The sequence below is a fragment of the Marmota monax genome, unplaced genomic scaffold, assembly GCF_021218885.2.
Source record: "Marmota monax isolate L192 unplaced genomic scaffold, Marmota_monax_Labrador192_F-V1.1 WCK01_AAM20220418_F8-fsc00064, whole genome shotgun sequence".
In the NCBI taxonomy this organism is placed as follows: Eukaryota; Metazoa; Chordata; class Mammalia; order Rodentia; family Sciuridae; genus Marmota; species Marmota monax.
The window spans coordinates 8082250-8107000 of NW_026694542.1; the positions used below are offsets into that span (position 1 = coordinate 8082250).

At 52.4% G+C, this 24751-nt stretch overlaps 3 protein-coding genes across 18 annotated transcripts; 2 read left to right on the forward strand and 1 right to left on the reverse strand.

Moving 5' to 3' along the window:
- Window positions 1-402: 402 nt before the first annotated feature.
- Phospho1 (phosphoethanolamine/phosphocholine phosphatase 1) lies at window positions 403-7301 on the forward strand. 4 transcript variants are annotated; one of them, XM_046420474.2, is made up of 5 exons: window positions 403-722; window positions 2057-2146; window positions 4443-4537; window positions 5340-5593; window positions 6188-7301. In XM_046420474.2, exons 3-5 carry the CDS (start codon window positions 4490-4492, stop codon window positions 7068-7070), a joined length of 1185 nt encoding a protein of 394 aa, XP_046276430.1. In that variant the 5' UTR covers window positions 403-722; window positions 2057-2146; window positions 4443-4489; the 3' UTR covers window positions 7071-7301. The 4 variants fall into 4 exon arrangements, with proteins under 4 accessions (XP_046276430.1, XP_046276429.1, XP_046276432.1 ...); XM_046420473.2 differs by having other exon boundaries at window positions 403-613; XM_046420475.2 differs by lacking the exon at window positions 403-722 and adding an exon at window positions 1072-1134.
- A 1032-nt stretch (window positions 7302-8333) lies between these two features.
- Window positions 8334-18074, reverse strand: Abi3 (ABI family member 3). Of its 2 annotated transcripts, none has more exons than XM_046420478.2 (8): window positions 17943-18074; window positions 13126-13293; window positions 11926-12102; window positions 10399-10484; window positions 10099-10194; window positions 9764-9897; window positions 9139-9270; window positions 8334-8809 (listed from the first exon to the last, which is right to left on the reverse strand). In XM_046420478.2, the coding sequence occupies exons 1-8, from the start codon at window positions 18057-18059 to the stop codon at window positions 8646-8648; spliced, it is 1074 nt and encodes a 357-aa protein (XP_046276434.1). In that variant the 5' UTR covers window positions 18060-18074; the 3' UTR covers window positions 8334-8645. The 2 variants fall into 2 exon arrangements, with proteins under 2 accessions (XP_046276434.1, XP_046276433.1); XM_046420477.2 differs by having other exon boundaries at window positions 9764-9900.
- Window positions 9825-21872, forward strand: Gngt2 (G protein subunit gamma transducin 2). Of its 12 annotated transcripts, XM_046420481.2 has the most exons (6): window positions 9833-9936; window positions 10932-10992; window positions 13887-13979; window positions 20053-20137; window positions 21083-21188; window positions 21620-21872. In XM_046420481.2, the coding sequence occupies exons 5-6, from the start codon at window positions 21105-21107 to the stop codon at window positions 21743-21745; spliced, it is 210 nt and encodes a 69-aa protein (XP_046276437.1). In that variant the 5' UTR covers window positions 9833-9936; window positions 10932-10992; window positions 13887-13979; window positions 20053-20137; window positions 21083-21104; the 3' UTR covers window positions 21746-21872. The 12 variants fall into 12 exon arrangements, with proteins under 12 accessions (XP_046276441.1, XP_046276437.1, XP_046276443.1 ...); XM_046420487.2 differs by lacking the exon at window positions 20053-20137; XM_058571533.1 differs by lacking the exon at window positions 10932-10992 and having other exon boundaries at window positions 9844-9936.
- The last annotated feature ends 2879 nt before the right edge of the window (window positions 21873-24751 follow it).

A 24751-nucleotide genomic window follows, 5' to 3' on the forward strand; every position in this document is an offset into this window, starting at 1 on the left:
CCCAGGCAGGGTCAAGCGGGGCCTCAGGCCAGGTTTAGGGACAGTGTGCGGAATAGGCTGGAGGGGGAGGTGAATTTCTGAAAATCCCAGAAAGCAGAGCCCTGGAGGCGGAGGCGGAGAAAGCCCACCGCCCTGCACTGCTAAGCGAGTGGATCTGGACTTTGGCTTAGGCCCGCGGCCACTCTAAGGAGGGTGTCCCCCACCAGTGAGCTTCAGATGGGACGCGCCCCATCTCCAACCTCCCACCCTTGCCCCTGGGCCCAATCCCACCTTCGCTCTGGCCCGTACAGCCTCCGGGAGAGCCGGGAGGCGTGGTCTGCGGGCGGCCCGCCCCTTTGATGTGCGCCGGCGCCACTGTGATTGGACAGTCGCTTGTGACGTGCGGGGACTGCGGTGGGTCCCGGTGCTGCAGCAGCCGCAGCGCCGGCAGCGGCTCGGGCTCCCGCTCCCGGGCATTTAAAGGGGACGCGGCGGCGGCCCGGGGGGATGGGGGTCAAGTGGAGGGGACGGCTCAGACGCACATCATCCACGGTCCCTCTGGACTGGAGGGACTCGTGAGCCGAAGCCAAGAAATCCGGGGGTGGATAAGACACCGCGTCCCCTTCCAATTCCCGTAAGCACCGCTTACTCCATCCTGCGCCTAAATACCTTACCTAGACCCCCTCCCCACTCCTTACACTTCAAACTCTGCCAGGACAGAGTTCTGCCGCCACTGTTCCCACGTGAGTGCTGGGCTCCGCGAGGTGGGGAGGGCTGGGGTCCCAGTGTAGGGTGGGGGCTGTGTGGAGTTTCAGGGCGCTCGCTCACGCCCGTGGCGGTGGGGGAGTCCCTGGAGCAGAGGAAAGAGTCCTCTTACGCCCCCAAGAACTTGGTGCCCCCGTGTCCCTTCTTTCCAGCTCTGGCAAAGCCATGGAATTGGTGCCCTCTTGCTCCCTGTCGCCCTCTCCCCAAGCCGCGCACCCCCCGCCCGCATTAAAGCGAAGCGCCCGCCAGCTGGGGGTGTGCCAGAGTGCCTGCTTTCCAGTCACCTCTAAAAATATCTCCCCCCACCCCACCGCAGCTGCCACCTCTCTACCCCTACCCAGTGAGGATCTCCTCTCAGCTTGTCCACCCAGGCGGGGAGAGAGCCCAGAGGTGACTCCTAGTCTCAGATTCTCACTGGCACCAATGCACGATCATTGCCCAGAAACTATCAGGACGGGGAGCTCAGAGCCTAAGGGAGCCTCCAGGGCCATAGGAGAAGCTCCAGCTGCAGTTTTCCCAGGAGGCTCAGAGACCCCTGAGTTCTAATCCTGATTCTGATGCTGTGTGATCGCCCCCTCCCCATGGGTGATGTTAGCTTGACCTCTCTGGGCCTGTTTTTCCTAGCTGCTGTTGGGGGTTGGTGAACAAGAAAGGTGGTGAAGTTGGGGGTGCTGTGTGGGGGAGGGAGGGAATTCCAGCTTTAAAATGTTAACTCTGATTTCTAGTGATATGAGACTTGTTTTGGGACAGAGAGGGCTTGGTACAGTGGGATTTCAGGAGTCCTCAACCCCATTCCCATCCTGTGTTTGCCCTTTGCAAAACTGCCCCAAAACTTTTTTTTTGGTACCAGGGATTGAACTCAGAGGCACTCCACCTCTGAGCCAGATCCCCATCCCTATTTTATATTTATTTAGAGACAGGGTCTCAATGAGTTGCTTTGGCAACTCGCTGTTACTGAGGCTGGCTTTGAACTCCCAATCCTCCTGCCTCAGCTTCCCAAACTGCTGGGATTACAGGCCTGAGCCACACAGTGCCAGGCTCCCCAAAATTTTTCCTGAGGACTTCATCTACCCACTAGAAGGGGGAATTTCAAGTTTAGGGCCCAATTTCAAAGAGGGTCCTTTTTCTTCCCCATTCCCAGGAACTCTTCCACTCTCTTCACATAGATTTAATCTTTGAGTCAAAGATAGGAGGAAGCTGGCAGGAACCTATGATCCCAGATAAATCAAGGAGTCAGGCACTAATCTTACATGGGACTAGAAATGGACTCCCTGCCACTCCCAGAAACCCTACTCTCTTCTCCCTGCTCTAGCCTGAGAGAGAAACTTAGAGATCCTGACCTCTTTTGGAGACCCTCTTGGTGACCACAAGGATTTGATCACTCAGGACAAAGCTGCGAGAGGTGAGTGAGCTTTTGGAATTTACAGGAGCCAGATTCTAACTGGGGAAGGCCCCTCTAATTGCTTTGGGTGGGGTGGGGGTGTCACAGCATGGACTATTCAGTCTCCAGGGAAGATGCTTGGCTTTCTGCTTTGAAGATGAAAAGAATCAAGGGCAATCTACCAAACAAGTGTTTAACTGATTTCCCTAAATACTATTAGATGAAAAAATGTAGCTATGCCTTTTATTATGAGAAATGAGAAGTTTTGAACATAATTAAAGATCAGAAGGATATACCAAGCCAGGCGTGGTGTTGCATATTTGTAATCCCAGCAACTCAAGGCTGCCTGGAGGATCACAAGTTCAAGGCCAGCCTGGGCAACTTAACCAGACCCCGTCTCAAAAGAAAAAGGGGTAAAGGATGTAGCTCAGTGGTAGAGCACCCTTGTGTTCAATCCCTGGTTTAAAAAAGGAATAAGAATATTCCAAAAAAGAAAGGATACACGGACAAAGTGGTGAGACCCTTTTCTGTGGGATGGAAGTTGGTCTCTGTCACTCTCTCTGGCCACCCCATCGTCTTCCTATCTTTCCTTTGCTTCTCTGTGTGCCTGACACGTGCCTATCCATGTTTGCTTTTGCAATGGGAGTGGCATCCTCTGACCTTTCTCCTTGACTCATCTAGACCCAGCAGACTTGTAATATCACCCAGGATTCTGACTGGGGAAACCCTCCCACCAGCCTGCCATTCCCTTGCCCCCCATGTCTTCCTCCCTCTCACTTTCTTCTTAACCCGTGTCTCCTTTCTCAACCTATCACACTCTTTGCCAACTGCACCATTCAGCTTTGAGCCCTCTCCCTATTCCCAATTAAAAGTTATTGGGGGAAAGTTTAAACCCATATCCTCTCCTCACTGAAATGGTAATGCACGCGTGGTCAGGGGATGGGTGGGCAGGGCATGCTATGAGATGGAAAGTCGTAGAGCCTATGTTCTGTCCCTGTATGACCCAGTCTCTGTAGAGGCCAGCAGCTTCTCCCTGCTCCCCTGGGATGGTCAGGGGAGAGTGTCACCTTGACAAAGTCAGAGGCATTTACAGTGTCATCCATTGTCACCAGCAGAGGGCAGCAAGCAGTCAGATCTTTGCTCCTGGTCTAGTCTCTTGGCTCTTAGTAGCTTTCCAGTTGTCCGACATGCCTCTCTCTGGTCTCTCACTCAACCCTTGGATGGAAGGGGTTATGGGAGCAGGGAGGAGCTGGCAGCTCTATGTGGTGTTCTTTGTAGCTGCATCGGTGTAGGCCTCAAAGAGGCCAAAGCTGGTCCCCAAAGGCATGCAGCAAAATCCAGCAGAGATTTCAACCTGACTCCTGTCCTATCTGCTGGATCCCAGACCTCTGAGAGCACTAGAGAGACCATTTCCAGATCACTTGTAGAACCCAGGGGTGTCAGCGCCCCCAGTTTTGATACAATAAATGCTGATCACTGGCCTTTCCACATCATTGTATTATTTTGGTGTGGTACTGGGGATTGAATCCAGGGATGCTTTACACTGAGCTATTTCCCCATCCTTTTCTATTTTTATATTCTACTTGTGTGTGTGTGTGTGTGTGTTACTGGGATTGAACCCAGATTTTGGCATATGCTGGGTAAGTACTCTTCTATTGAACTAAATCCCCAGTCCTTATTTATTTTGAGACAGGGTCTCGCTAAATTTCCCAGGCTTGTTTTGAACTTGTGATCCTGTTGCCTCAGCCTCCCAAATTGCTGGGATTACAGGCATGTGCCATGGTGTCTGGAGGCCCCTTACCTTTTGAGGGCACAGAGAAGATAAAGCTATGGCCAAGGGTTCATGAACCATACTCTACCCTATGTAAACAGCATGGCCTTGGGCAAGTAAGTCAACCTCTGAACCTTTATCTGCTGATCTCACCAGACTGAGTAGTAAGAGAATGAGTAAAAGTGGTTTGTAAACTATGATGTATGACCCTACATGTGTAGGGGGCAGTGATCACACTGGAGAACTGGACTCTGGACTCTGAAATATGGTTTTGAGATGCCACTGCCACTCACAGTGGCAAATCAGTTGTGTTGGTCTCTAATATAACGCCATCTGTGGCCTCTCTGGCATGCTAGGGGACTGTAAGAGGTACATCTGTAATAACCAAGGTACATCTGTAAATGCTGTGCCCATTTAAGGGCTTGCTTTTGCTGAGATCCTGGGAGTGGCTACTGGGGCTCAGCAAGAGAACAGGGCCAAGTGGGCAGCAGTGGTGGAAGCAAAGCCAGCTGACTGGGCCCAGTAAATGGACTTTTTGATTGTCAGGAGCTCTGCAGAACAGCTGGAGGCCAACAGAGTCCCTAGAGGCGGTGATGATGAGTGGGTGTCTTCCAGTTGCTGGCCTCCGATGCCTGACTAGGGTAAGTGGATCCCTCTGGGATGGGGCTTCAGCCCACATTTTCCCACTGTGGAGTGGGAGGAGCCCTATCCAGCCCCTTTCAGGCTTGCTCTCACCTCCATCTGGGCTCCACTAATCCCTGAAAGCTTCTATCCCAGGTGTGGGATACCTTACATCCTCAGCTCCAGGGATCCTGGGCTGAGACTCCCAGATGGATGTTGGTGACAGCAGAGGATGACTCTAGGGATGAGGTCAAAGGGACCATTCTGTCAGGGAGGCGAGTAACCAGGTTAAAATGAGGAGTTTAGGCTTTTGTTCTACAAGGTCTGCCAGGCCATCAACATACCAGGCAGATTAGAGAGAGGGGAAGGAAGAAACCAGACTCCATCGAGATGAATTGGGGTGGGAGGTGGGGTGAGGGAAGGCAATGTGGTGGGTATTCTGAAGCTGTACAGGATCCATTCATGCTGTCCCTCACACTTAGCTGCTGCTGGCAAACAAGGTGGCAGCGACATGCCATCGAGGGCTCTCGCTGTCTTCATTTGCTTGCCTTTCTTTGTGCCCTGACACTTCCCCTTTGCCCCCATCCTTTCCCATGCTGTCCACACACACATCACCACCACCACCATCCCTCCTTAACATGACTGGCCCAAGGTCTCACTTCCTGGACACCCCTCTCTGTCTTCCTGTTAAGCAGTCTGTCTCCACATTCCACTAGCATGACTTCCTCCTAGTCCTCCCCTCACGTGCCCACTACCTGCCCCCTCCTCCTCTGCCTTTTCAGCCACTGCTGCTCTCTTTCCTCTCCCTTACCTGTCTCCCAGGTATGCCGTGGCCTGGCGAGGGAGGCTTCTACCTTCCCAAGCCCCACTGCTTCTCCTGCTGCCCGCTTGCTTCGGACTCTGGCAGAAACCCCACCTGCTGACACGTTCCTCCCAGGGAATTGGCAAGTGATTAGTGATCAGCTGTCAGCACAGGGCTCTAAAATCCCTGGAGAAGCTCTGTCTCATCCCTGGACCCCTATCCAGAGCCATCTGTCTGGAAGCAGCTCCCAGAGAACCCCCCTGGGTCTTATGTGGTCAGTCTACCTACTTGGTAATTCCAAGGGCCCAATCCAGTTCTCTGGCCAGTGCAGAGGCCCAGGCACCTAACCCTGAGGCCTGGCACTCCATAGCTACCTGCCTAGGAGGATGCCCAAAGAACCTTCCCTGGAGCCTGGCTCCTTATTGTCCATCACAGTCCCATAAGCCATTGATCCTACAAGGACCAAAAGGAAAATAAGGAGGTTACTCCAGCGGGGTGCATGGGTAGTCCCCCTGTCCCCCAACTCTGCTTGTGTTGAGAAAGGAGGATCTATTCCTTTCACCCCCCTTTTTTCCATACCAACCACAAGGGCCACTGGAATTCTCTAAATCATTCTTGTCCAGGAACCTCCCAAAGGGACAATCCCTAGGAAGCTACTTTTCTAAATTGACCCTTGCAAACCTCATCCAGTGACCCTGGGTGAGATTAGCAGAAACAGGAACCAAAGAAACCCTTCAGGGCTAGGATGGTCCCCTGGGTGTGAATCCTAGTATGGCTAACTAAGGCACAAGAGGGTGGGCGGGGAAGGCTGGGTGGGGGTCAGCTTTGTGTACTCCTCAGAGCTTAACCAGCCTTGGGTCCTCCTCAGGTCTTGGACGTGCCAGCGCCTTTGGCCGTGGCCCGCTAACCAGCCTCTCCCTGGCCGGCTCCCGCCGCGCCCCCTCTTGCTTGTCCCTTCTTCCTCCTCCTGCTCCCCTCCCTCCTGCTCCCAGGACAGCGGGATGGCTGCTCAAGGCACACCGCGCTTCCTTTTGACCTTCGACTTCGACGAGACCATTGTGGACGAAAACAGCGACGACTCCATCGTGCGCGCTGCGCCGGGCCAGCGGCTGCCCGAGAGCCTGCGAGCCACCTACCGCGAGGGGTTCTACAACGAATACATGCAGCGCGTCTTCAAGTACCTGGGTGAGCAGGGCGTGCGGCCTCGGGACCTAAGCGCTATCTACGAGGCCATCCCCCTGTCTCCGGGTATGGGAGACTTGCTGCAGTTTGTGGCCAAGCAGGGCTCCTGCTTCGAGGTTATTCTCATCTCGGATGCCAACACCTTTGGTGTGGAGAGCGCTCTGCGCGCCGCCGGCCACCACAGCCTGTTCCGCCGCATCCTCAGCAACCCATCTGGGCCTGACGCTCAGGGACTGCTGGCGCTGCGGCCCTTCCACACGCATAGCTGCACGCGCTGCCCAGCCAACATGTGCAAGCACAAGGTGCTCAGCGACTACCTGCGCGAGCGGGCCCACGATGGTGTGCACTTCGAGCGCCTCTTCTACGTGGGCGACGGTGCGAATGATTTCTGCCCCATGGGGCTGCTGGCGGGCGGTGATGTGGCCTTCCCGCGCCGCGGCTACCCCATGCACCGCCTCATTCAGGAGGCACAGAAGGCCGAACCCAGCTCCTTCCGTGCCAGCGTGGTGCCCTGGGAAACGGCCACCGAAGTGCGCCTCCATCTGCAACAGGTGCTGAAGACGTGCTGAGCACTGCCGCTAGAGGGGGCGCCCGGGGCAAGAGCGGGGAGGAAGGGCGGGGAGGGGAAACTGGGAAAGACAAACCTAGTTTTACTACTCCCTTTCCCCTTTGGCTTTGCTATGTCCCTCCGGAAATTTCTGGAATTTCGTTCATTTGGGGGCCGGGAGAGGAGTTCTGAATGGTCCTTAACTATGCAGTTAACCCAGATCGGCTGCTGTCCCCTGCAGCAAACCGTTTAATTCTGGAGTCTGGTCCTTGGGGGAGTGGCGTGCATACCTTTTGAAAGATAGCAGTGTTTCCAAAACCCTGTGCTCTGAACTGGGAGGTGGGGGCTTCTTGACAGATAAGAAAAGGAACACCTCCCACTGCTTTAACTGCTGCCTCGGGCTGCGTAACCTCCCCTTCCCCCAGTCTTTCCTCAAGGGGGACCCAGGATTCCAAATTCCTCGGGGCACCGGACTCTCCGTGGAGACAGATGATCCTCTCTGCTGACAGCTCCAGGCCTCCTGGATCTTGCTTCAGCCCCGGAAATCTCACTATTTCTGTGCTCGCAACACCTTGCCGCCCCCCCTCCTACCCGGTCAGCACCTCTATACGGTAAAAAAGAAAAAAGGAAAAAAAAAAAGCCAGCAGGATAGTCGCCTCCTAGTGGTGGAGTGAGGTAGCACACCGTCCACCTCAGGTTAACGCCTGCCAGGGACTTCACTGCTTGCGAAGGTGTCTCCTTGCATCCCAGCCTCCTCTATGCATCAAGAGCCCAGGGACTCCACCAAAGTCGTCCTCCACGTCCCCCTCCTTCCATATGGAACAGGAAGCCATGATGTTTTTAAGCAGAGCCAGGGAAACCCAAGCCCCTTCTCCCTCTGGTGTTTGAGAACTATAAAGGAGGTGAAGGGGGACAAAGTGACTGAGATCTCTACTGCGCCGCCGTCTGAGGGTTGAAAATGAGATGTTGTTTGCTCTCAGCCTCTCTTAAGTGAGGGAGGTTGTCCCCGCTATTCAAATTGAGGAACCAAGGCTGAGTGCGCGCTCACATACACACACACACACACAGAGACCGGGAGGGAAGCACGAGCAAGGGTCTAAAGACCCAGACACTCACTGCCAAAGACTTGGTGGTCTGGTGGAAGGAACACTAATGAGGACTAATGAGGACTGAGGAGGTGGAAAGGCACTGCTACTGGGGCATTCTGCAGGGCTACAGCAGGAGCCTTAGAATTGAGTGCCTTTCAGTCCCTCCCCTCTGGTCCTCTAGCCCTGCAGGGCAGTCATCAGGTCATCAGTTTTATTCAAAGTTGGTACTTGCAGCTGGAGACCCCACTCTGCATGGATTAGGGGTCCTCTGTGGACAACATCACCAGATTCTTTGACTTCCAGTTCTTTTTCACTTGCAGTAAGTCTCTGGGTATCCTCTCTCTGTCCCTAGGACCTCTCCCCCCGCGACAATAAGGGGAAAGAAACAACACAGCTCACAGACTAAGAGGTGGCCTAATCCAGAGCTTGACTGGAGCAGGCTTTGTTCTGGGGCTCAAGACACCTGCTCCCTGCAGACCCTGGGTGGGTACAGGGAGATCCCTGAGCTGTCAGCTGCTGGGCTCCACATAATTCCCTGGGAAGAATCCAGTCCCCTCCGAGCAGACGCCCTCGCACCAGCCATCGGAGTAGCGGCGGGTGACGCAGATGACCGTGCCCTCAGAGAAGGAGAGCTCGTTGTCCTTCTGGCGGGTGTATGGGTACAGTGTCACCACTGCAGGGCAGGATGAAAGGGTGCATGAGTTGTGCCTCCTGCCCCCTCCTGCATAGAGATGGAGGGGCCAAACACTGGACTCTAGGGGAGCAACTGGGAGAGAAGGCTGCAGGGAGTAGGAGTGCCTTCCGAGCTTTCAGGCCCCCTCCCCAGCTTAGTATTCAATGCTAGACCAGCTGCTTCCTATCCAATCATCACCGGAGGGGGGACGGATAACAAGTTCATACCTTTGCAGAGGGAGGGGAGAATGCCTTTGGGGTGGGAGAATGGGGGTCAGGGCAAAAGAGGGCCGCAGGATCTGGTGCCCCTCCGTTCTAGGACTCAGGTACCTTTTTCCAAGTATGCCTCAGGGACCCAGCTGGGTTCATCCGATCCAAAGCCTGGCGGGGGTGGAGGTGGCAGCCCCAGGTCCTCTACTTCCAGAGGCGGAGGAGGGGGCAGGTCCAGGGGCAGGGGCAGCTCTGTGACAGGGAGGGAAAGCAAGGGCTGCCTCCGGAAGCCGCTGCTCCAGAGGAGGCCCAAGATCTATCCATTTCATGCTATCTCCCTCCAGGGCGCACCCATCCTCCCATATTTCTATAGCATGTAGAAGGTGCTCAAAACACGCTGAAAGATCGAGCAGTTTAGAGTAGTAAGACTTTGCCATTTAACTAGGTGGCACTAGTCAGATCCCCTTACATCGGAGTCACAGCTTTTTCGCCTGTTAAATAAGAGTGTGAAGATTCTCTCGGGTTAAGTTGAAATGAGAAGATGGGAGAGAAGCTTTGAACATGGGGCCTGGTGTTAAGTAGGTGCCAGTTCTTAGTTCACTCGCACTGCCGCCTTTCGCTCGGGTCGGTGTAACAGCCACGCAGCGCTCGCAGAAGCTCGCAGGGTGACAGCCAAGAGCTACCGGGTGCAGAGGTGTGACAGAGACCTCGGGACAGCGACACCGGGAAGGGCGGGGCTCCTTACCTGGTGGGGGCGGGGACAGCTCCTCGAGTGGAGGGGGCGGCAGAAACACCTCGGCGGCGGCGGCGGCGGGTGGAGGAGGTGGAGTTGGGGGAGCCTGTCCCTTGGACTGAGGGACCCCACCGACACCTTCGGCGCTGCTGAAGCCCAGAGAAAGCCGGGTTGGGACACTTTCTGTAAGACGGACCCCAATAGGCCCCGCTCCCCCCATCCGAAACCCTGCTTCCTAACTTCGCCTCTGTGATTCCCCCCAACCTCATGGTCACCGTGATGACGGGCCGGGGACCTTATATCCACAGCCCACCCACCACCCTCTCGGGCTCGATTGTGGGGCTCACCCGGCGGAGGTCAGGGAAGAGGCGGAGGAGGCGGCCGAGAGTTTGCCATCAGGCACCACTGGGAGCTGCACGGGCTCCGGGATCCGGGGTGGTCTCCTGGGGAGGGGGTAGCATAAGGGGGAACATTTCTTGGCCGGCAAGGCTCGGTTCGAGGAGGAGGGGATGCTGACGGAGGGGTGGTTGGACGCCGGGCGTCAAGCACAGCACCAAGAGCAGCGGGGCGCCAGGCGGGGGCGGGGGAGTGGTTTCGGGACCGCGCGCTGCAGCCCGGGGCTGGTTAGGAAGCGATAGGAGCCTCACCCCAGCGTGGTGGAGGCAGGTGTTGCAGGCGCCTTGATGCTCTTTCGAGACAGGGTCCCAGTCCGTGACAGCTGCGTGCTCAGGTCCTGCCAGGAAGGCGGGTAGGGCTGGCATCTGGGGTGTGGGGCCGCAATCCCCATCCTCCTCGCGGAGGAGGGGGGTGGAGGGGCGGACGAGAAGTGGGAGGGAGAGCGGGGCCTCGGCAAGTTCCCTCTTCCACTTCCCAGCTCCTCTCCTGCCCTACCCACATCTCCACTTGCCTCCTGTCATTGCCCGGTCCCCAGGGCCTCAAGTCTGCCACAGGCCCTACTGACCAGCAGTCGGAGTTTCTGACTGACGTCGGAGGGCCACTTCCTCTGCATAGCCACAGTGACTGAGTGGGCCCCTCAGCTTCACCCTTCCCCCAAACCATCCCAGAGCCGGGGGAGCTGGGGTGCCTTGGTGGTTCTTAACTTTGATTAGATCTCAACCCCAACATGAGCTGAGAAGTGGACAGGGCATTCTCAGAAGGGTCTCACCTGTCATTTTCATAGAACTATGGAAGTGACTTCTCAGAGTACAAGACAGAGGAGCAGGACCCGCGACACTTAGAAGGTAGTGTGCAAATGTCAGGGTGTGAACCATTACAAGAGGGCACTTTTGTAATTGGAATTTTGTCAAGAGTGAGCACATGAGGAACTAGGTTCTCTGTTTGCTGTTCTTCACTAGGAATAAGACAAAGGGAACTTGAAGAATAAAGAATAAGTGGAGGGGCTGGGCTGTAACTCAGTGCCCTGGGTTTGATCCCCGGAACCACCAAAATAGAGTGAGGTGGGGCGAGAGAAATTTAGACAACAGAAATAACTTACTGGTGCAGAGAACTGGTGACGGATTCCCCTTTTGGGAGAGCTATATATTAGGGATGTTATGGGGGTCATTTAGACACAGAAAAGCTTGTAATCTAGTCTGGAGTGATGAAGTGTGGAGACAGGAATTGACAAAAGGTGTGTGAGTGTGTGTGTGTGTGTGTGTGTGTGTTCTCCTACCCTTCAGAAAGAGATAAGCTGAAAGGAAAGCACCCCTCTCTTCACCATGTTCCTGCTATGTGGCTGCATCCTGCTCCTTCCCACCACCAGCAGCTCTGGGGTGACTGCTCAGTTCAGTAACCTCAAACCCCCAGACAGAGGAAGTCGCTGTTCTCATGTGGTTGGGGAGCTGTTCTCATGCACACTCTGACACCCTCCCTTCCCCCTCTTCCCCTTCACACACACACACCCAGCACCAACGAGGGGCCAGGCGTGGAGGGAGGTGATCAGGATCTCTCAGCAGATCATCTGAGTACAGGGTAAAGGTCAGTTAGGGAGGAGAGGGTCAAGGGAGAATTACAAGATTTGGGGAAGAGGAGAGGACTCAGGGTGTGGCTGCAGGGAGTGGGGAAAGAGCGATTGCAGGGTAAACCAAGAACATGGACAAGAACTGGGGTCCTAGAGAGAAAGGAGCCTTGAGTCAGGACAGTGCAGGTTGTGGGAAGGGGGGCTCCTTTTCTACCTTGATTCCATGGCCAATGTCATCCAGGCAGCCAAAGTTGAGAGGTCTCCTGCAGTAGGGCGTGAGGGGGGGTAGGCTCTCAGGAGCGATGACTTTCTGGCCAGGGGACAGCCTCTGGACAGTGGCTAAGGTGCCGATCTCCCTTCGGGCCACCTTCTCCATATGCATGTTCACCATCTGCGTGACAGGGTTTGAGGTGACAGTGGGGGGGGGGGCAGTCTGTGTCCAGCATCCTTCACTTTAAGGGAGGAAGAGGCTAGAGACATTGGGGTGGGAGCAGGGAATCCCGAGAGGCACTGAGGCCCGGAGGAAGAGTGAGTTTTGTGCCCAAGGCCACACAGTAATTAGGAAAAGAGTAGCACGGGAGGATGGAGTCACTTTGGAGCAACTTCCTGGTGGAAGAGAATGAGGGTTATTATTAGCTGAGCAGGAAGGGAGGAAGAGAGAAACACAACATCCCTGGGGATGCTGGGAAGGGACTGAAGGACAGGGCTGGCCTCGGAGCACAGGGAGATAATGTGGAATTGGCAGAGAATCCTGGCTGGATAGGCTCTCCTCTTTGGGGACAAATAAGTGAATTAACTTCCCCTTAGAATGTTCCATAGAGAAGCCTACATCTCTGAGAGGGTGGGAACTGTGGTCTGCCAGGCTGAGAGGAAAAGACATACCCCATGCACTGACCATGAGAGGGATGCAAGGCCAGGTCCAAGGTACGACTGGATTTGTGCACAAGCTGTTTGGGACAGTGCCCTTGCTCAAGGTCCCGGGAAGGAAGGAGGAGGGTGTACATGCTAGAAAGGCTTGGGGATTGACAGTGGTGGCAGTGCCTCCAGGGCTAAAGATGACCTTTGCCAAGCAAGCGCTTGAGTCTAGGATATTTATTAAGTTACTGCCTGTATTTAGATAAAAACAGTGTCCATTTGTGTCTCGCCTGTACTGTGATTGGCAGGCATTGCTTTCTGATGTCAAGGGTAGCATCCAGAGAAAGAAAATGCTTTGCCTTCAGGGAATTCAGCAAAGCCCACCACTGTGACCTAGCTAGAGATAAGGAGCCTCCCAAAGCTTAGAAAGTGCCAACCTTCTGCAGTCAAATTGGGCACTGGGACATGAAGGAAGGCAGGAAGGAACTTTTGCTGCAGAAAATGTCTGAGTGGGGCTGAAGAGCCGGGGGTTGATCCGAAATGTCTTCCATACACTTACCTGGCCCAGGGTGCTCACGCGGGCTTCCACCTGTCGCAGGGCAACTCCCTGCAGGTCCAGCATTCGCAGAGTGTGCCCAGCCAGGTTGCCCACCTGGTAGGCCACACTGGCCAGTGCCTGGGTGGTGAAGGCCATGGTCTCCTCTAGTGCTTTCCGCTTGTCTGTGGCCTGAAAAACAGACAGTCCTGGCCTGAGTCCAGCACATTCCATTGGGTCTTTGGTTGGGTGGGATGGAGTGGGAGATGATATAGAGAAGACAGGAGCAGAATTGGGAGAAAGTGGCAACCCTTAGATGTTGAAGTGGCTTCCAGAGGAATGATGTAGGAAGAGGGACTCGGGGCATACCTCCTTGTGGAATGGGTATGGGGGCAGAGAAAGATAGCCTTCCTCCAGTAATCAAGCTGAGGATGGAGCTGAGATGACCCTGCTGCCTCCCTGAGGACTTCAGCGATAAATGTCCCTCAGAGGTTGGGAGGTGAATAGAAAAAAAGAAAAAGGAATGCATACTGGCTGGAGGAGATATCCTTAAATTTAAAAGGCAATCACAGGAAGATTGCAGGTTCCAGGTCAGCCTCAGCAATTTAGTAAAGCCCCAAGCAACTTAGTGAGACCCTGTCTTAAATAAATAAATAAACAAGGGCTGGGGATGTGGCTCAGTGGTTAACTCCCCTGGGTTCAATCCCTTGTACAAAAAAAAAAAAAAAAAAAGCCACCCAACCTCATCCTCCACCCCCTTACCTTTAAACTGAAATTCTCTTAAGAGCAAGACCAAGGAATCTGTACCTGAATCCTCCTCAAGTGGCTCTATGCTCCTTGTTGAGCCCCAGTCTGTGGTTTGGTGCTTGGGAACTCAGGTAAGAAAACTGTAACCCAGAATGGAGTGACCTCATTCATTCATTCATTCATTCCTCTAATAGCTTCCTAATATGCTGAGAATAAAATCCAAACTTCTGACCAAGACCTGTAGACAGCACCTCCAGGTCTGGCTCCTGCCTTTTTCTTCATCCTCTCCTCTACCACTCCCCTTTCTCACTTACTCCCTTGCATCTAGCTCCAGGAACTGGCCACCGGGGTTCTGTTCCTGGACAAGCTAGATCAGTTCTACCTCAGGGCCATTGCATTTTCTGTACTCCTTAGAATCCTTGTTAATTGGTTTCACCTCAGAGACACTTTCTCTCTATTGACTATCACATTTTCCCTGTTCTTCACAGCATTCAGCACTATCAGATATTATTTGTTATGGGGTGTGGTGGAGCACGCCTGTAATCCCAGCAGCTTAGGAGGCTGAGGCAGGGGGATTGAGAGTTCAAAGCAAGCCTCAGAAAAAGCAAGGTGCTTAGCAACTCAGTGAGACCCTGTCTCTAAATAAAATACAAAATAGAACTGGGATGTGGCTCAGTGGTTGAATGCCCCTGAGTTCAATCTGGGTACCTCCCAAATAAATAAATAAATATAATTTGCTTATTTACCTCTATATTATCTATTCCTCTCCCCCAAATGTAAGTGCTATGAGTGTAGGGAGTTTGTCTGGGTCTGGAAGAGTGCCCAACACACAGGAGATATTTAATATGTGTGGTGTTTTATTATTTATTTATTTTTGTACCAGGGATTGAATTCAGGGGCAATTAACCACTGAGCCACATCCACAGCCTTTTTTATATTTTATATAGAGACAGGGTCTTGCTAAGTTGCTTAAGGCCTCACTAAGCCACTGAGGCTGGCTTTGAACTCATGATCCTCCTGCCTCAGCCTCCCAAGCTGCTGGGATTATAGGCATTTGCCATCACACCTGGCAACAGATACTTAATAAATATGCATTTGTAGGAGCCCAAACGCTTGCTGGCCACCTGTCAGACACTGTGTGGGGCACTGTTGAGGGTCACACTGCCAGTCAGTAGAGGAGGGATGAGCAGAAGGTGGCTAAACACAAAAGACATCTTTTGTCAGTCCCAGATCAGGCAGGGGCAAAACTTCTCTGGTCTTTTGCTTCCTCTGGCAACTTCGGCATCTCCCATGGGGTCCTGAGCTTGTTGACTCTACCCTGTACCTTCCCCGGGGGGCAGGGCCCTGCACTGACAGGAAAGGCCACCCTTGGGGTCTCCTTGCTTCAGCTCTCAGATGCTGCTCCGGACCTGTTAGTGGGGAACAGACCTAGACATTTTCAGAGTCCTGAGAGAAACCTGGCTGACTCCCAGAACCTTCTGGGAAGCCCTCATTCTGGTCCTCTCCTCCCTGCCTTTCTGCTCCAACAGCAGGAAAATGATGCTCCTTTGCATGCCAATTTACATCTAATCCACATATGTAACTAAATTTACATCTCATCAGCATATGTCACCAAAAGACTTTGAATAGGCAAAGAAATCAACTCAGGATGTTAAACCAGAAAGGGCAGCAGGTCTTGTTCAAGCTCAAGATCTTCCCTCAGTAAGTGAGGAAACAAGCCCAGAATGAAACTAACTACTCCTGGGTCTCCACCCAAATTTCTTAACTCTTCTTCTGGACAGTTCCCTCCCCAGACTGGCATGTGAAAATGTCAGCCCAAACAGGAAAAGTGTGTGAGCCCAGCTCTGTGTGCCTTAAGCCTGGACACTTTCTGACCCCCAGCTCTGGTCTTAGTCCAAAGTTAGGGCTGGAGGAACAAGGGTCAGGAACCCATCATCAGGGCCTCCAGGTCGTTCACCATGCAAATTACTCTGTTTGTAAAGTCAATCAACCCTGACTGAGAACTCTGCAGTTGACCCCAGTCGGCTTTCTCCCATTTCCCATGAATTTCCTGTCACCATGGTTGGAGTGGGAAGAGAGAGGTTGAGGTGGAGAAGAAGGGGCCAGGAATGAGGCCAGAAAAGGTAACTGGTTGCATCTCTAGTAGTTAGTGCTCTGCATGAAGAAAGCAAGAGTCCAGGGATTCTGAGGGGCCAGGGCTCCCAGTATCTGGAGTGGTTTTTGTTTTGTTTTTGTACCAGGGACTGAACCCAGAAGCACTTAACCACGGAGCCACATCCCCAGCCCTTTTTATTTTTATTTTTATTTTGAGACAGGCTCTCTCTAAATTGCTTAGGGCCTCCCTTAATTGATGAGGCTAGCTTTGAATTTACAATCCTCCTGCCTCAGCCTCCTAAATCACTGGGATTATAGGCATGTGCCACCGTGCCCGGCCTGAAGTGTTTTCGCAAGGGCTGTGTCATCTCAATAGAATGGAGTTTTTTTATTCATGGGTACCTTTCATCCTTCTAAAGGTCAATAATAACAGTGATGAGAATAACTGCTATTTTTCCTGCCCTTCTTAAGCAGTGGGCACTGAGCTAAACGCTCTAATACAGTTAAAAAGTCAAGGTATAAGACTCTGAGGGGGAATTTGCCCCAGGTCCTGTGATTGGCAGGTGGCAGAGGTAGAAATTGGACTCAGGTCTTTGTGACCTCAAATCCTGAGTGTGCCCTGTATGTGCAAACAAGAAAGAACCCATCTGGAAGAACTTCACATGGTGTAGAAGTTATTGAAGAAAATGGAAAGGGATGTTTTTATCCTTGTCCATATAAGCATAGTTTTTAGTGCCAGGAGAACAGAGCTGTTTAGTGATCCATGTTCCATCTCATTACAGGCTGATCAGTCAGCACCTACACAGACTTGGCTTAGAGTATTTTCAGCTCAGGTTTGCTCCGTCCCCACCCCAACTCTCTTATTATGCCAGGAGGCCCTGGGGCAACTAGAAAAGTAAAGTTTTGCCCAAGAGGTAACAGGCATAGCCATTCAGTCTTAAGGTAACAGAGAAAAGCTACCTGTAATCCCAGTGGCTGGGGAGGCGGAGGCAGGAGGATCTTGAGTTCAAAGCCAGCCTCAGCAATTTAGCAAGGCCCTAAGCAACTCAGTGAGACCCTGTCTCTAAATAAAATACAAAATAGGGCTGGGGATGGGGCTCAGTGGTTAAGCACCCCTGGGTTCAATTCCCTGTACAACAACCACCACAAACAAACAAACAAACAAAAAAAGCCATAAAATTAATCAGAGGACATGACAGGGAGGCAGAAGGACGAAGAGGAAAGATATTGGCATGGAAAGTCAGGGAGGCCAGGGCTGATGCTCCGCTCAGCAGTTTCAGAGCTGGTGACCTTGGACAAGTCACCTCACCTCCTCAAGCTGCTGTTTTCAGTTTCGTAAAATAGGAATTTTAATAATTTTCTCCGGAGGCAGTTGTGAGGGTAAATGAAAACACAGAAGTGTTCAGTCATTTGGTTCCTCTGCCCCTCTTCAAGATTCAGGAATCTATTTTGTCTGTCCTGAGACAACCACGCAATTTAAAAAAGACATTTCTACAATGCCACTCTCCTCGCCTTGCCTGGGACCTGCTCCCAGCAGCCATGTCGTAACCCCCTTGGTCTTCATCAGCCCCCTTCTCTTTGGGTGAGCCTGCTCTGACTTTTCTCCACTCTCAAATATCAAGGAACAAATTCCCTTCCCTAGTCTGTCTTAAGTTCACTACAGCGTCCGGGAAGGTCTTCTGACATCTCATCTAGAGCCAGACTGAAATGGAATGTACCAGAAGGAAAGGGTCTTTGGGCCTCTGGAGCAGGGGTTCTGAGAGACATGAGTCTGGGGTCTGGCCCAAGAACAGGACGTCCCAGACCTCTGAGGCTCTCCCAGGAGAAGGGGCCCAGTTGTCACTTGAGTAGCTGAGCTTTGGGGCCTGGGCTGAGGCCAAAGCCTGGAGTGGAAGTCAAGGCCCAGAACAAGCACCTGTCAGATGGCTGCCATGGCCCCTGAAGCTGGGCTGCAAGGGCCCTGAGGGCCCGTCGTCCTGGCCTGTGCCCACTCCACCTACCTGTACATAGTTGTCCTCGCAGTAGTCAGCCACCCGCAGCAAGGCGCTGTGGTTGCCTCTCAGAGCCTCCCGGCCCGTGGGGATCTCAAACTCTTGTAGCTGCTGCAGCTCCGCCATTGCCCCCAGCCTCGGTGGGGCTCCCCAGGGAGCCCGCTGGTTTTGAGCCTCACCCTGCCCTTGATTGGTCGCTCTGTCTGCCCTCCCTCTTACTGCTTTTGGTTTCCTCTGCGTGAGAGACCCAAACCTGCTCGCAAAGGGCAGGCAAGCTCATTCCGGGACAAGAGGAAGTCAGTCCCTGCTCCCTGAGCCTGTGCCTCTCTGTCCCCAGCCCAGAGGAAGGGGGAAGCCAGGGGGGCCTGTTTGGGGGCCCAGCCCCCAATCCCACCCAGAAGAGGAAGCCAAGGTCCAGGAGGCTGTGATTGCTCCCTGGTCCTGGAGAGGAAACTGGTCGGTGGGGGGATGGGGTGGGAGACTGAGGAGGAAGGGGGCTGGTCTGCTATGGGGGTGTGGATTTTCCACTCATGGAAGAGGGGAGGAAAGGGCAGAGGGTGGGGGCTTCCTTGGGAAGCCCTGGGATGAGTCACCAAAGGACAGGGGAGTGGAGGGTGGATACGATATGGAGATCAGTCATACTGGGGGTGGGGTGGGGACTGTGGACAGTGACAATGAATAACAACCCATGCAGCAGCAAGAGAAATCAGGGTTAGACACTAGGAAGACACAGGCAGAAGCTCCTGGAGAAGTGTTACCAAGCCTGCGAAGGGTCAGGTGAGATAAAGTTTTGCTATAGAGACTCTGTGTCTGATGGAGGTTGAACAAGATGAAACTGACTGAGTGTGACATCTGGTGTGAGGGACTCAGAAATCAGACAACAGGAAGGATTTCGATTTGAGACAACACGAAGTTAAAGTTCCAGGTTAACTTGTGGGTTGGGGGCAGTAGTAATGGACAGAGCATGGAGCCTCCCTCTAGAGCCACGGGCTCCATCCAGGTCATGTCTTTACAGGGGAGCTGAGGGCTGGGGATGTAGCTCAGTGGTAGTGTGTTCGCCTACCACATGTGAAGCCCTGGGTTTCATCCCCAACACCACAAAAAAGTAAACAAGAGAGGAGAAGTTGGTGAATTCTGGGATTCTGTCTAATTCTCAGTGTTTGGTGGGGCGTGGTGGCACACGCCTGTAATTCCAGTGATTCAGAGGATTGCAAGTTCAAAGCCAGCCTCAGCAATTTAGCAAGGCCCTAAGCAACATAATGAGATCCTGCCGGGGATGTAGTTCAGTGGTAAAGTGCCCCTTGGTTCAATTCCTAGTACCCCCCCAAAAAAAAAATTCTTAGGGTTCACAACTGCACGTGGGTCTTGGGTCCTGGAGTGGGCATGGACCTGCCCCTCTCACCCCCAGTCTGTCAGCCCCAAGGCAGAGAACAAGAGGAGAATGCATTGGTTCCTTAACACCTTCTCCTTGAGAGAGTCTCTTGCATTTGACAGGTGTCAACCAGCGGCATGTGCTGGGAGGATACCAGGAGAAAGACCAGGATGTGGGCCCCTTATCAAGGACTACAGTAGATAAGGGAGACCCACACCTAGGGCTCAGGCCAGGAAGCAAGGACATGGGCAGTAGGGTGGCCATCGCCCCCAGGCCTAAGCGGCACAGTATTGTAAACGAGAAATTTTTATGGAATGAATGAATGAAGAGCGAGCCAGGAGCCCCTGCAAGGTGAAATTGTGGGGAGTCAAAGGAGGACACAAAGGCTTCCAGATGAGGGGAGTCAGGAGCTGGTCTGGGACTTGTCCCCTGGGCAAGAAGAGCCTGGAAGCAGCTCAGAGGTGGGGGACATCAGGCAGGGGGAGCTAGGGCTGGGGGCAGGGAGCTGGAGTCGGAGAAGGCTGAGGATCACTAGAGGGGTGGGGCTGATGCAGAGTGTCAAGGACAAAGCCCAGAGGCACACACTGAAGGTGGCTTCTGTTCCCTACTCTATGGGCAGAATGTCAGCCTCTCTGCGCTGGTGCAGCAGTCTTAGAGGCTCAGGCGGTGGATGGGCTTAGAACCTGAGCCTATGATCAGCTTAGGCATCAGAGATTTGGGTTTCCAGACCATCTGCTTTATCCAAAGATTTTCAGCTGATGAAGAGCTAGGAGGCTCAAACACCATCTTGTCTGGGTCTTGGAGAAGTGACTTGGGGTGCTCTTCTCGGCAGGTGAGGGGGTTGAGGTCTTACTGGGCGGGGATCTAGACTTAGTATGATCGAGGTTAGGCACCAGGCAGGTCTTTTGGATTACCCTGCAGTGATGATAATAATGACATTGTTATCAGTGATAATAATAAGGAGAAATGTGTTATGTTCATTGTGTGCCAGCCAGTGTGTTAAATATTTTATATGCATTAGTTCCTTCTCCTTCTTCTCCTCTTCCTCCTCCCTTTTTTTTTTTCTTCCTTGAGACTGGATCTCCAGGGATGCTATACCCTGATCCCAGCCCTTTGTATTTTTTATTTTTATTTTTGTGAGACAGGGTCACCCTAAATTGCCAGGGCTAGACACAAACTTGTGATCCTCCTGCCTCAGTTTCCCAAGTCACTGGGATTCAAGGCGTGTGCCACTGTGCCCTTCCATATGCATTATTTTTCTACTTCTCACAACAATCCTGTGAGGTAGGTACTATTATTATAATACCTGTTTCACAGATGGGGAAACTAAGATTCAGGGAGATTGAATGTCTTGCCTTAGGCATGCAGTGAGGAAGCAGCAGAGCTGGGCCCCTGCTCCTAACACTAGGCTGTACTGTCCCCTGCCAGGACTGGAGACAACAAAAAATGTCTACCTGAATCATTTTGTGGAACAGAAGTAGATAGCTTCCCAAATCTTCCTTGCTGAAAGAAACTCATTTTTTCTTCTTTCTCTGTTTTCTTCTTAGACAGGTCCTTATGCAAAAGCAAAGATTGTGCTTCCCCTATCAGACTGAGGGCTTCCTCTCCTCCTGACCCTACACTCATGATTGGGCAGTGGGTAGAGGGATGGAATGAAGACATATCTAACAATGACCTGACCTGAGGGATGCTGCAGGGGAGAGGATAAAAGTTGAGGTATGGAGGGAGTTGGAAGAGCTGATGGGATCCATAATCCTGATTGCTGAACTCTTTCCAGGGCCAGGTCTCTTTAGGGCAAAATGGCGCAAGATCTCAGTGAAAAGGAGCTACTGAAGATGGAAGTGGAACAGCTAAAGAAAGAAGTGAAGAACACAAGAGTTCCGGTGAGCCTCCTCTTCCCTCCCTCCTCTCCTTTTCTCTGTTACTTCCTGTTGTGGATGGATCTGTGATATGAAGGAGGAAGTGACGATAAGGGGATAGTGGGGTCTTTCCTGGGTAGCAAAGGAACCAGGAAGTGCCTCTGGGCTAGGGTAAGATGTGAAAGGAGGCTGGATTTGATCCTTGGGAAAGGTGCCACAGTCCCCTGGGCACAGGAGAAATGACCATGGAGCCCTGTGTGTGTCCAGGTCTGTCTCTAACTGGGCCTGGCCAAGCATCCCAGAAGGTCAAGGCCTCCTACCTACCTGGCCCTTTCACCTTTCTCCTTTTTGGCCTCCATCCCTACCTTGCCCAGAAGCCTGTTTCCCTGGGACTGACCAAGTCACGGATCCTGAGAAATAAACACGGGGTATGATCATATTTTGTGTCCTCACAGATTTCCAAGACAGGAAAAGATATCAAGGATTATGTGGAGGCCCAGGCAGGGAACGACCCTCTTCTCAAAGGCGTCCCTGAGGACAAGAATCCCTTCAGGGAGAAAGGCTCCTGCGCGATAAGCTGATGGCTCTGGGCACCTCCCCCTGCGTGTCTGTCCCTCCTCAGCCAGGACCCAAGTGTTCTGGGAACCCAGAAAACTAGTGATTGTTCACCTTCTCTTGTCACAGACTCAGTAAAGATACTTGAATGAACACGTTGTGAATCTATTCCCTGGCCCCACCTTCCTCCCTGTCCTCCTGCTGGGTCACTGAAGACCCCACTTTCAAAACACCCTGAGCTTTGCCTGAGGAAGTAGTAATGGACAGAGCATGGAGCCTCACCCTGGTCCTGGAGAGGAAACTGGTCGGTGGGGGGATGGGGTGGGAGGCCCAGAGGTCAGTCCTGGGAAGCATTAGCTACTCCCCAAACCCCTCCATGCTTTCCCTTCCCCCTCTTTTAGGGAAAAAGCTTTTCCACATGGTTTGGGTTGGGAGCTGGGATTGGGTGGTCCTTTCCCACATCTCATGTCCTGCCTGTCCTGTGATCCTCTTTCTAGTCATTTAGACCACGCCCCCGCCATGGCCTGATGACACAAAGTTGTTTTTTTTTTTTTTTTCTTTTTGGCACTAGGGATTGAACCCAGGGATGCTTTATCACTGAGCCACATCAGCCCTTTTTATTTTTCATTTTGAGACAGGGTCTCACTAAGTTGCTGAGAGTCTCCGTAATTGTTGAGGCTGGCCTGGAACTTGAGCTCCTCCTGCTTCAGAATCCCAAGTTGCCCAGATTACAGGCGTGTACCACTGTGCCCAGCCGACAAAGAGTTTGTAAAGTTGTGATTTCGTGATTTATTTAAAATTGCTGAGGGTCTTATGTGCTGAGCACTAGGGTTAAAAGTATAAGCAGGACGAATATGGTTCTATCTTCATGGAATTTGGTGGAGAAGACATGAAACAATTTACAATTAAATCAATAAATGCTACAATGGGAAAAGTCAAGGGCAGTGCAGGAACAACAGTAGATGGACACTCAGGGCAATGAACAAGGTCAGCATGGATGACCCTGGAGGGACTACAGAACGAGGTTGGAGAGGGAGATCAGGGTCAAGTCTTGAAGGGCCTTCCTGAGAACTCAGTTAAGAACTTTTTTTTGTGTGTGTGTGTGTGTGTGTGCCAGGAACTGAACTCAAGGGTGTTTAAACTCCTGAGCCACATCCCCAGACCTTTTTATTTTTTACTTTGAGACAGGGTCTTACTAGGTTGCTTATAGCCTTGCTAAGTTGCTGAGGCTGGCTTTGAACCTGTGATCCTCCTGCCTCAGCCACCTGTGAGCAGCTGGAATCACAGACGTGCAGCAGCACCACATCTGGCCAAGAACTTTCTTCTTCATTTGAAGGACAAGAGAAGCAGAGCAAAGTATTTAAGCAACCAAGGGACAGGCTTCATCTATCAGAAGAGGCTGGATCATGCCAAGGGCTGGGGACACATGGTGGGTGAAACTGACTATCTGAAGGGACTACAGACAAGCAGACACCCAGGGAACCGTGTGCATGGAATAGGACACAGCCCTCAGGAGGGCTACCTAATCCAGCTGAATGGGTGTGTTAGATTCTGGCAGGGAGGGCAGGAGAGGCCTCCAGAAGGAAGTGACGGGGGTGGGGGGTTGTAAATGAGTGGCCAGATGGCACTCCAGGCTGAAGGGGCAGTATAAGCACAGGCATCGTTAGGAGAAAAAATATAATTGTGGTTCGAATGGAAACAACAAGCAGGTTGGAGTTGGAATATCAGAAGAGAGGCCCAGATTCTCAGGATATGCTGCTAGAGAGGTGGGGCTGGAGGTGACCAGAGGGGTGTCTCACTTGCTGATCTCAACATCCTTATCTGCTGGGAGTGACTTAGTGGCATCAGAAGGAGATTTGCTCTTGACAGGATAGAAAGGGGAAAGAGGGAGGGGCAGAGAGGCAATTAAGGAGGTGACCATTCCGTCCCGGGAGAGGTGAGAAAGCCTGAATTAGGACAGTGGCCATGTGGCAGGTTGTTGAGTGGTAGGTTGAAGAGTTGGAAATAAAGTTTTCAGATCTCAATGTCTTATCAAGTGGTGAGTTTTCAAGGATGATATCCAAGCCCCTGGCTTGGAGAATTTACTAAATAGGATTGAAAGCAAATGTCTGAAAACAAACCAAATGTACACCATGATCGTAGGTACAGCTGCAGTCTCAGCCTCCCTTCCCCACAGCCTGAAGGCAGAGTAAGGGTAAGTTCAGGTGAGGTTGTGGTCAGAACCCCGTATCTCCACTTCACGATAGCATCCTGGCTCCATCTCGCCACTGTGCAACCCAGAGTGAGTTCAGTCAGCCTCAATATACCCAGTTGAAGAGAAGGAAAAGAAGAGGACTGAGAACAACATTTATTGCAATAATTCTTATCTCAGAAAATGGGAAAGGGAAATACTCCACATGGTTCCATTAAGAAAGGAGAAAGAGGTTGCTCTCTTCCTCTCCTTTTCTTCCCTTTTGGCATCCCCCCAATAAAATCTCTTGGTTGAAAAAAAAAAATAAAGGAGAAAGAGATGGGGCCGGCCTCATGTCGTCATAGGCCACGTGGCTATGCGTCTTTCTGGCTACCTGGCCTGGCCCTTCTCCTTCCTTGAGGCAGAACCTCCTCGAATGGGTGCTTGGTCCCAGAGGTGACTGTAACTTTCTTCCTGAGAGGTTGGAGCCCTCCTGGGACTCCGCACAGAGAAGTGGTTTATTCAGCTTGCTTTCACTCGAAGTGGCCCAGATGATCTCTGGCTCCTGCATCCCTTTCCTGGTCACCCTGAGGTATGGTAACAGCCTGAATCTCAAGACAGGACACTAGCCCAACACTCTGACTCCTTTCCTGTCTTTTTTTTTATTTGTTTGTTTATTTGACATCAAGAGCCTCAAAATGCCAAGTAGAGATCTCAGCCTCCATTTGAAGGAATCACAGTGCTGTGTCTGACAGCAGCATTCCTTCCTGCCAGGCCCACACCTCACAAGGCAGGGTGAGGATGGAAGTGACCATTCTAAGAGTGGGCCATTTTTTTTTTTAGAAGGGGGGGTGCCAGGATC

What these genes read in the sequence shown, in the direction of transcription:
- Phospho1 (XM_046420474.2), top strand. Translation starts at nt 4,490, where the DNA reads ATGATGAGTGGGTGTCTTCCAGTTGCTGGCCTCCGATGCCTGACTAGG. An exon ending in GCCTCCGATGCCTGACTAGG is followed by an intron (nt 4,538 to 5,339) that starts GTAAGTGGATCC and finishes CCTGTCTCCCAG; the next exon opens with GTATGCCGTGGCCTGGCGAG. An exon ending in ACCCCCCTGGGTCTTATGTG is followed by an intron (nt 5,594 to 6,187) that starts GTCAGTCTACCT and finishes GGTCCTCCTCAG; the next exon opens with GTCTTGGACGTGCCAGCGCC.
- Abi3 (XM_046420477.2), bottom strand. Translation starts at nt 18,059, where the DNA reads ATGGCGGAGCTGCAGCAGCTACAAGAGTTTGAGATCCCCACGGGCCGG. An exon ending in GCGTGAGCACCCTGGGCCAG is followed by an intron (nt 12,103 to 13,125) that starts GTAAGTGTATGG and finishes CCTGTCACGCAG; the next exon opens with ATGGTGAACATGCATATGGA. An exon ending in TCTTCCCTGACCTCCGCCGG is followed by an intron (nt 9,901 to 10,098) that starts GTGAGCCCCACA and finishes TCTGGGCTTCAG; the next exon opens with CAGCGCCGAAGGTGTCGGTG.
- Gngt2 (XM_046420485.2), top strand. Translation starts at nt 21,105, where the DNA reads ATGGCGCAAGATCTCAGTGAAAAGGAGCTACTGAAGATGGAAGTGGAA. An exon ending in TGAAGAACACAAGAGTTCCG is followed by an intron (nt 21,189 to 21,619) that starts GTGAGCCTCCTC and finishes GTGTCCTCACAG; the next exon opens with ATTTCCAAGACAGGAAAAGA.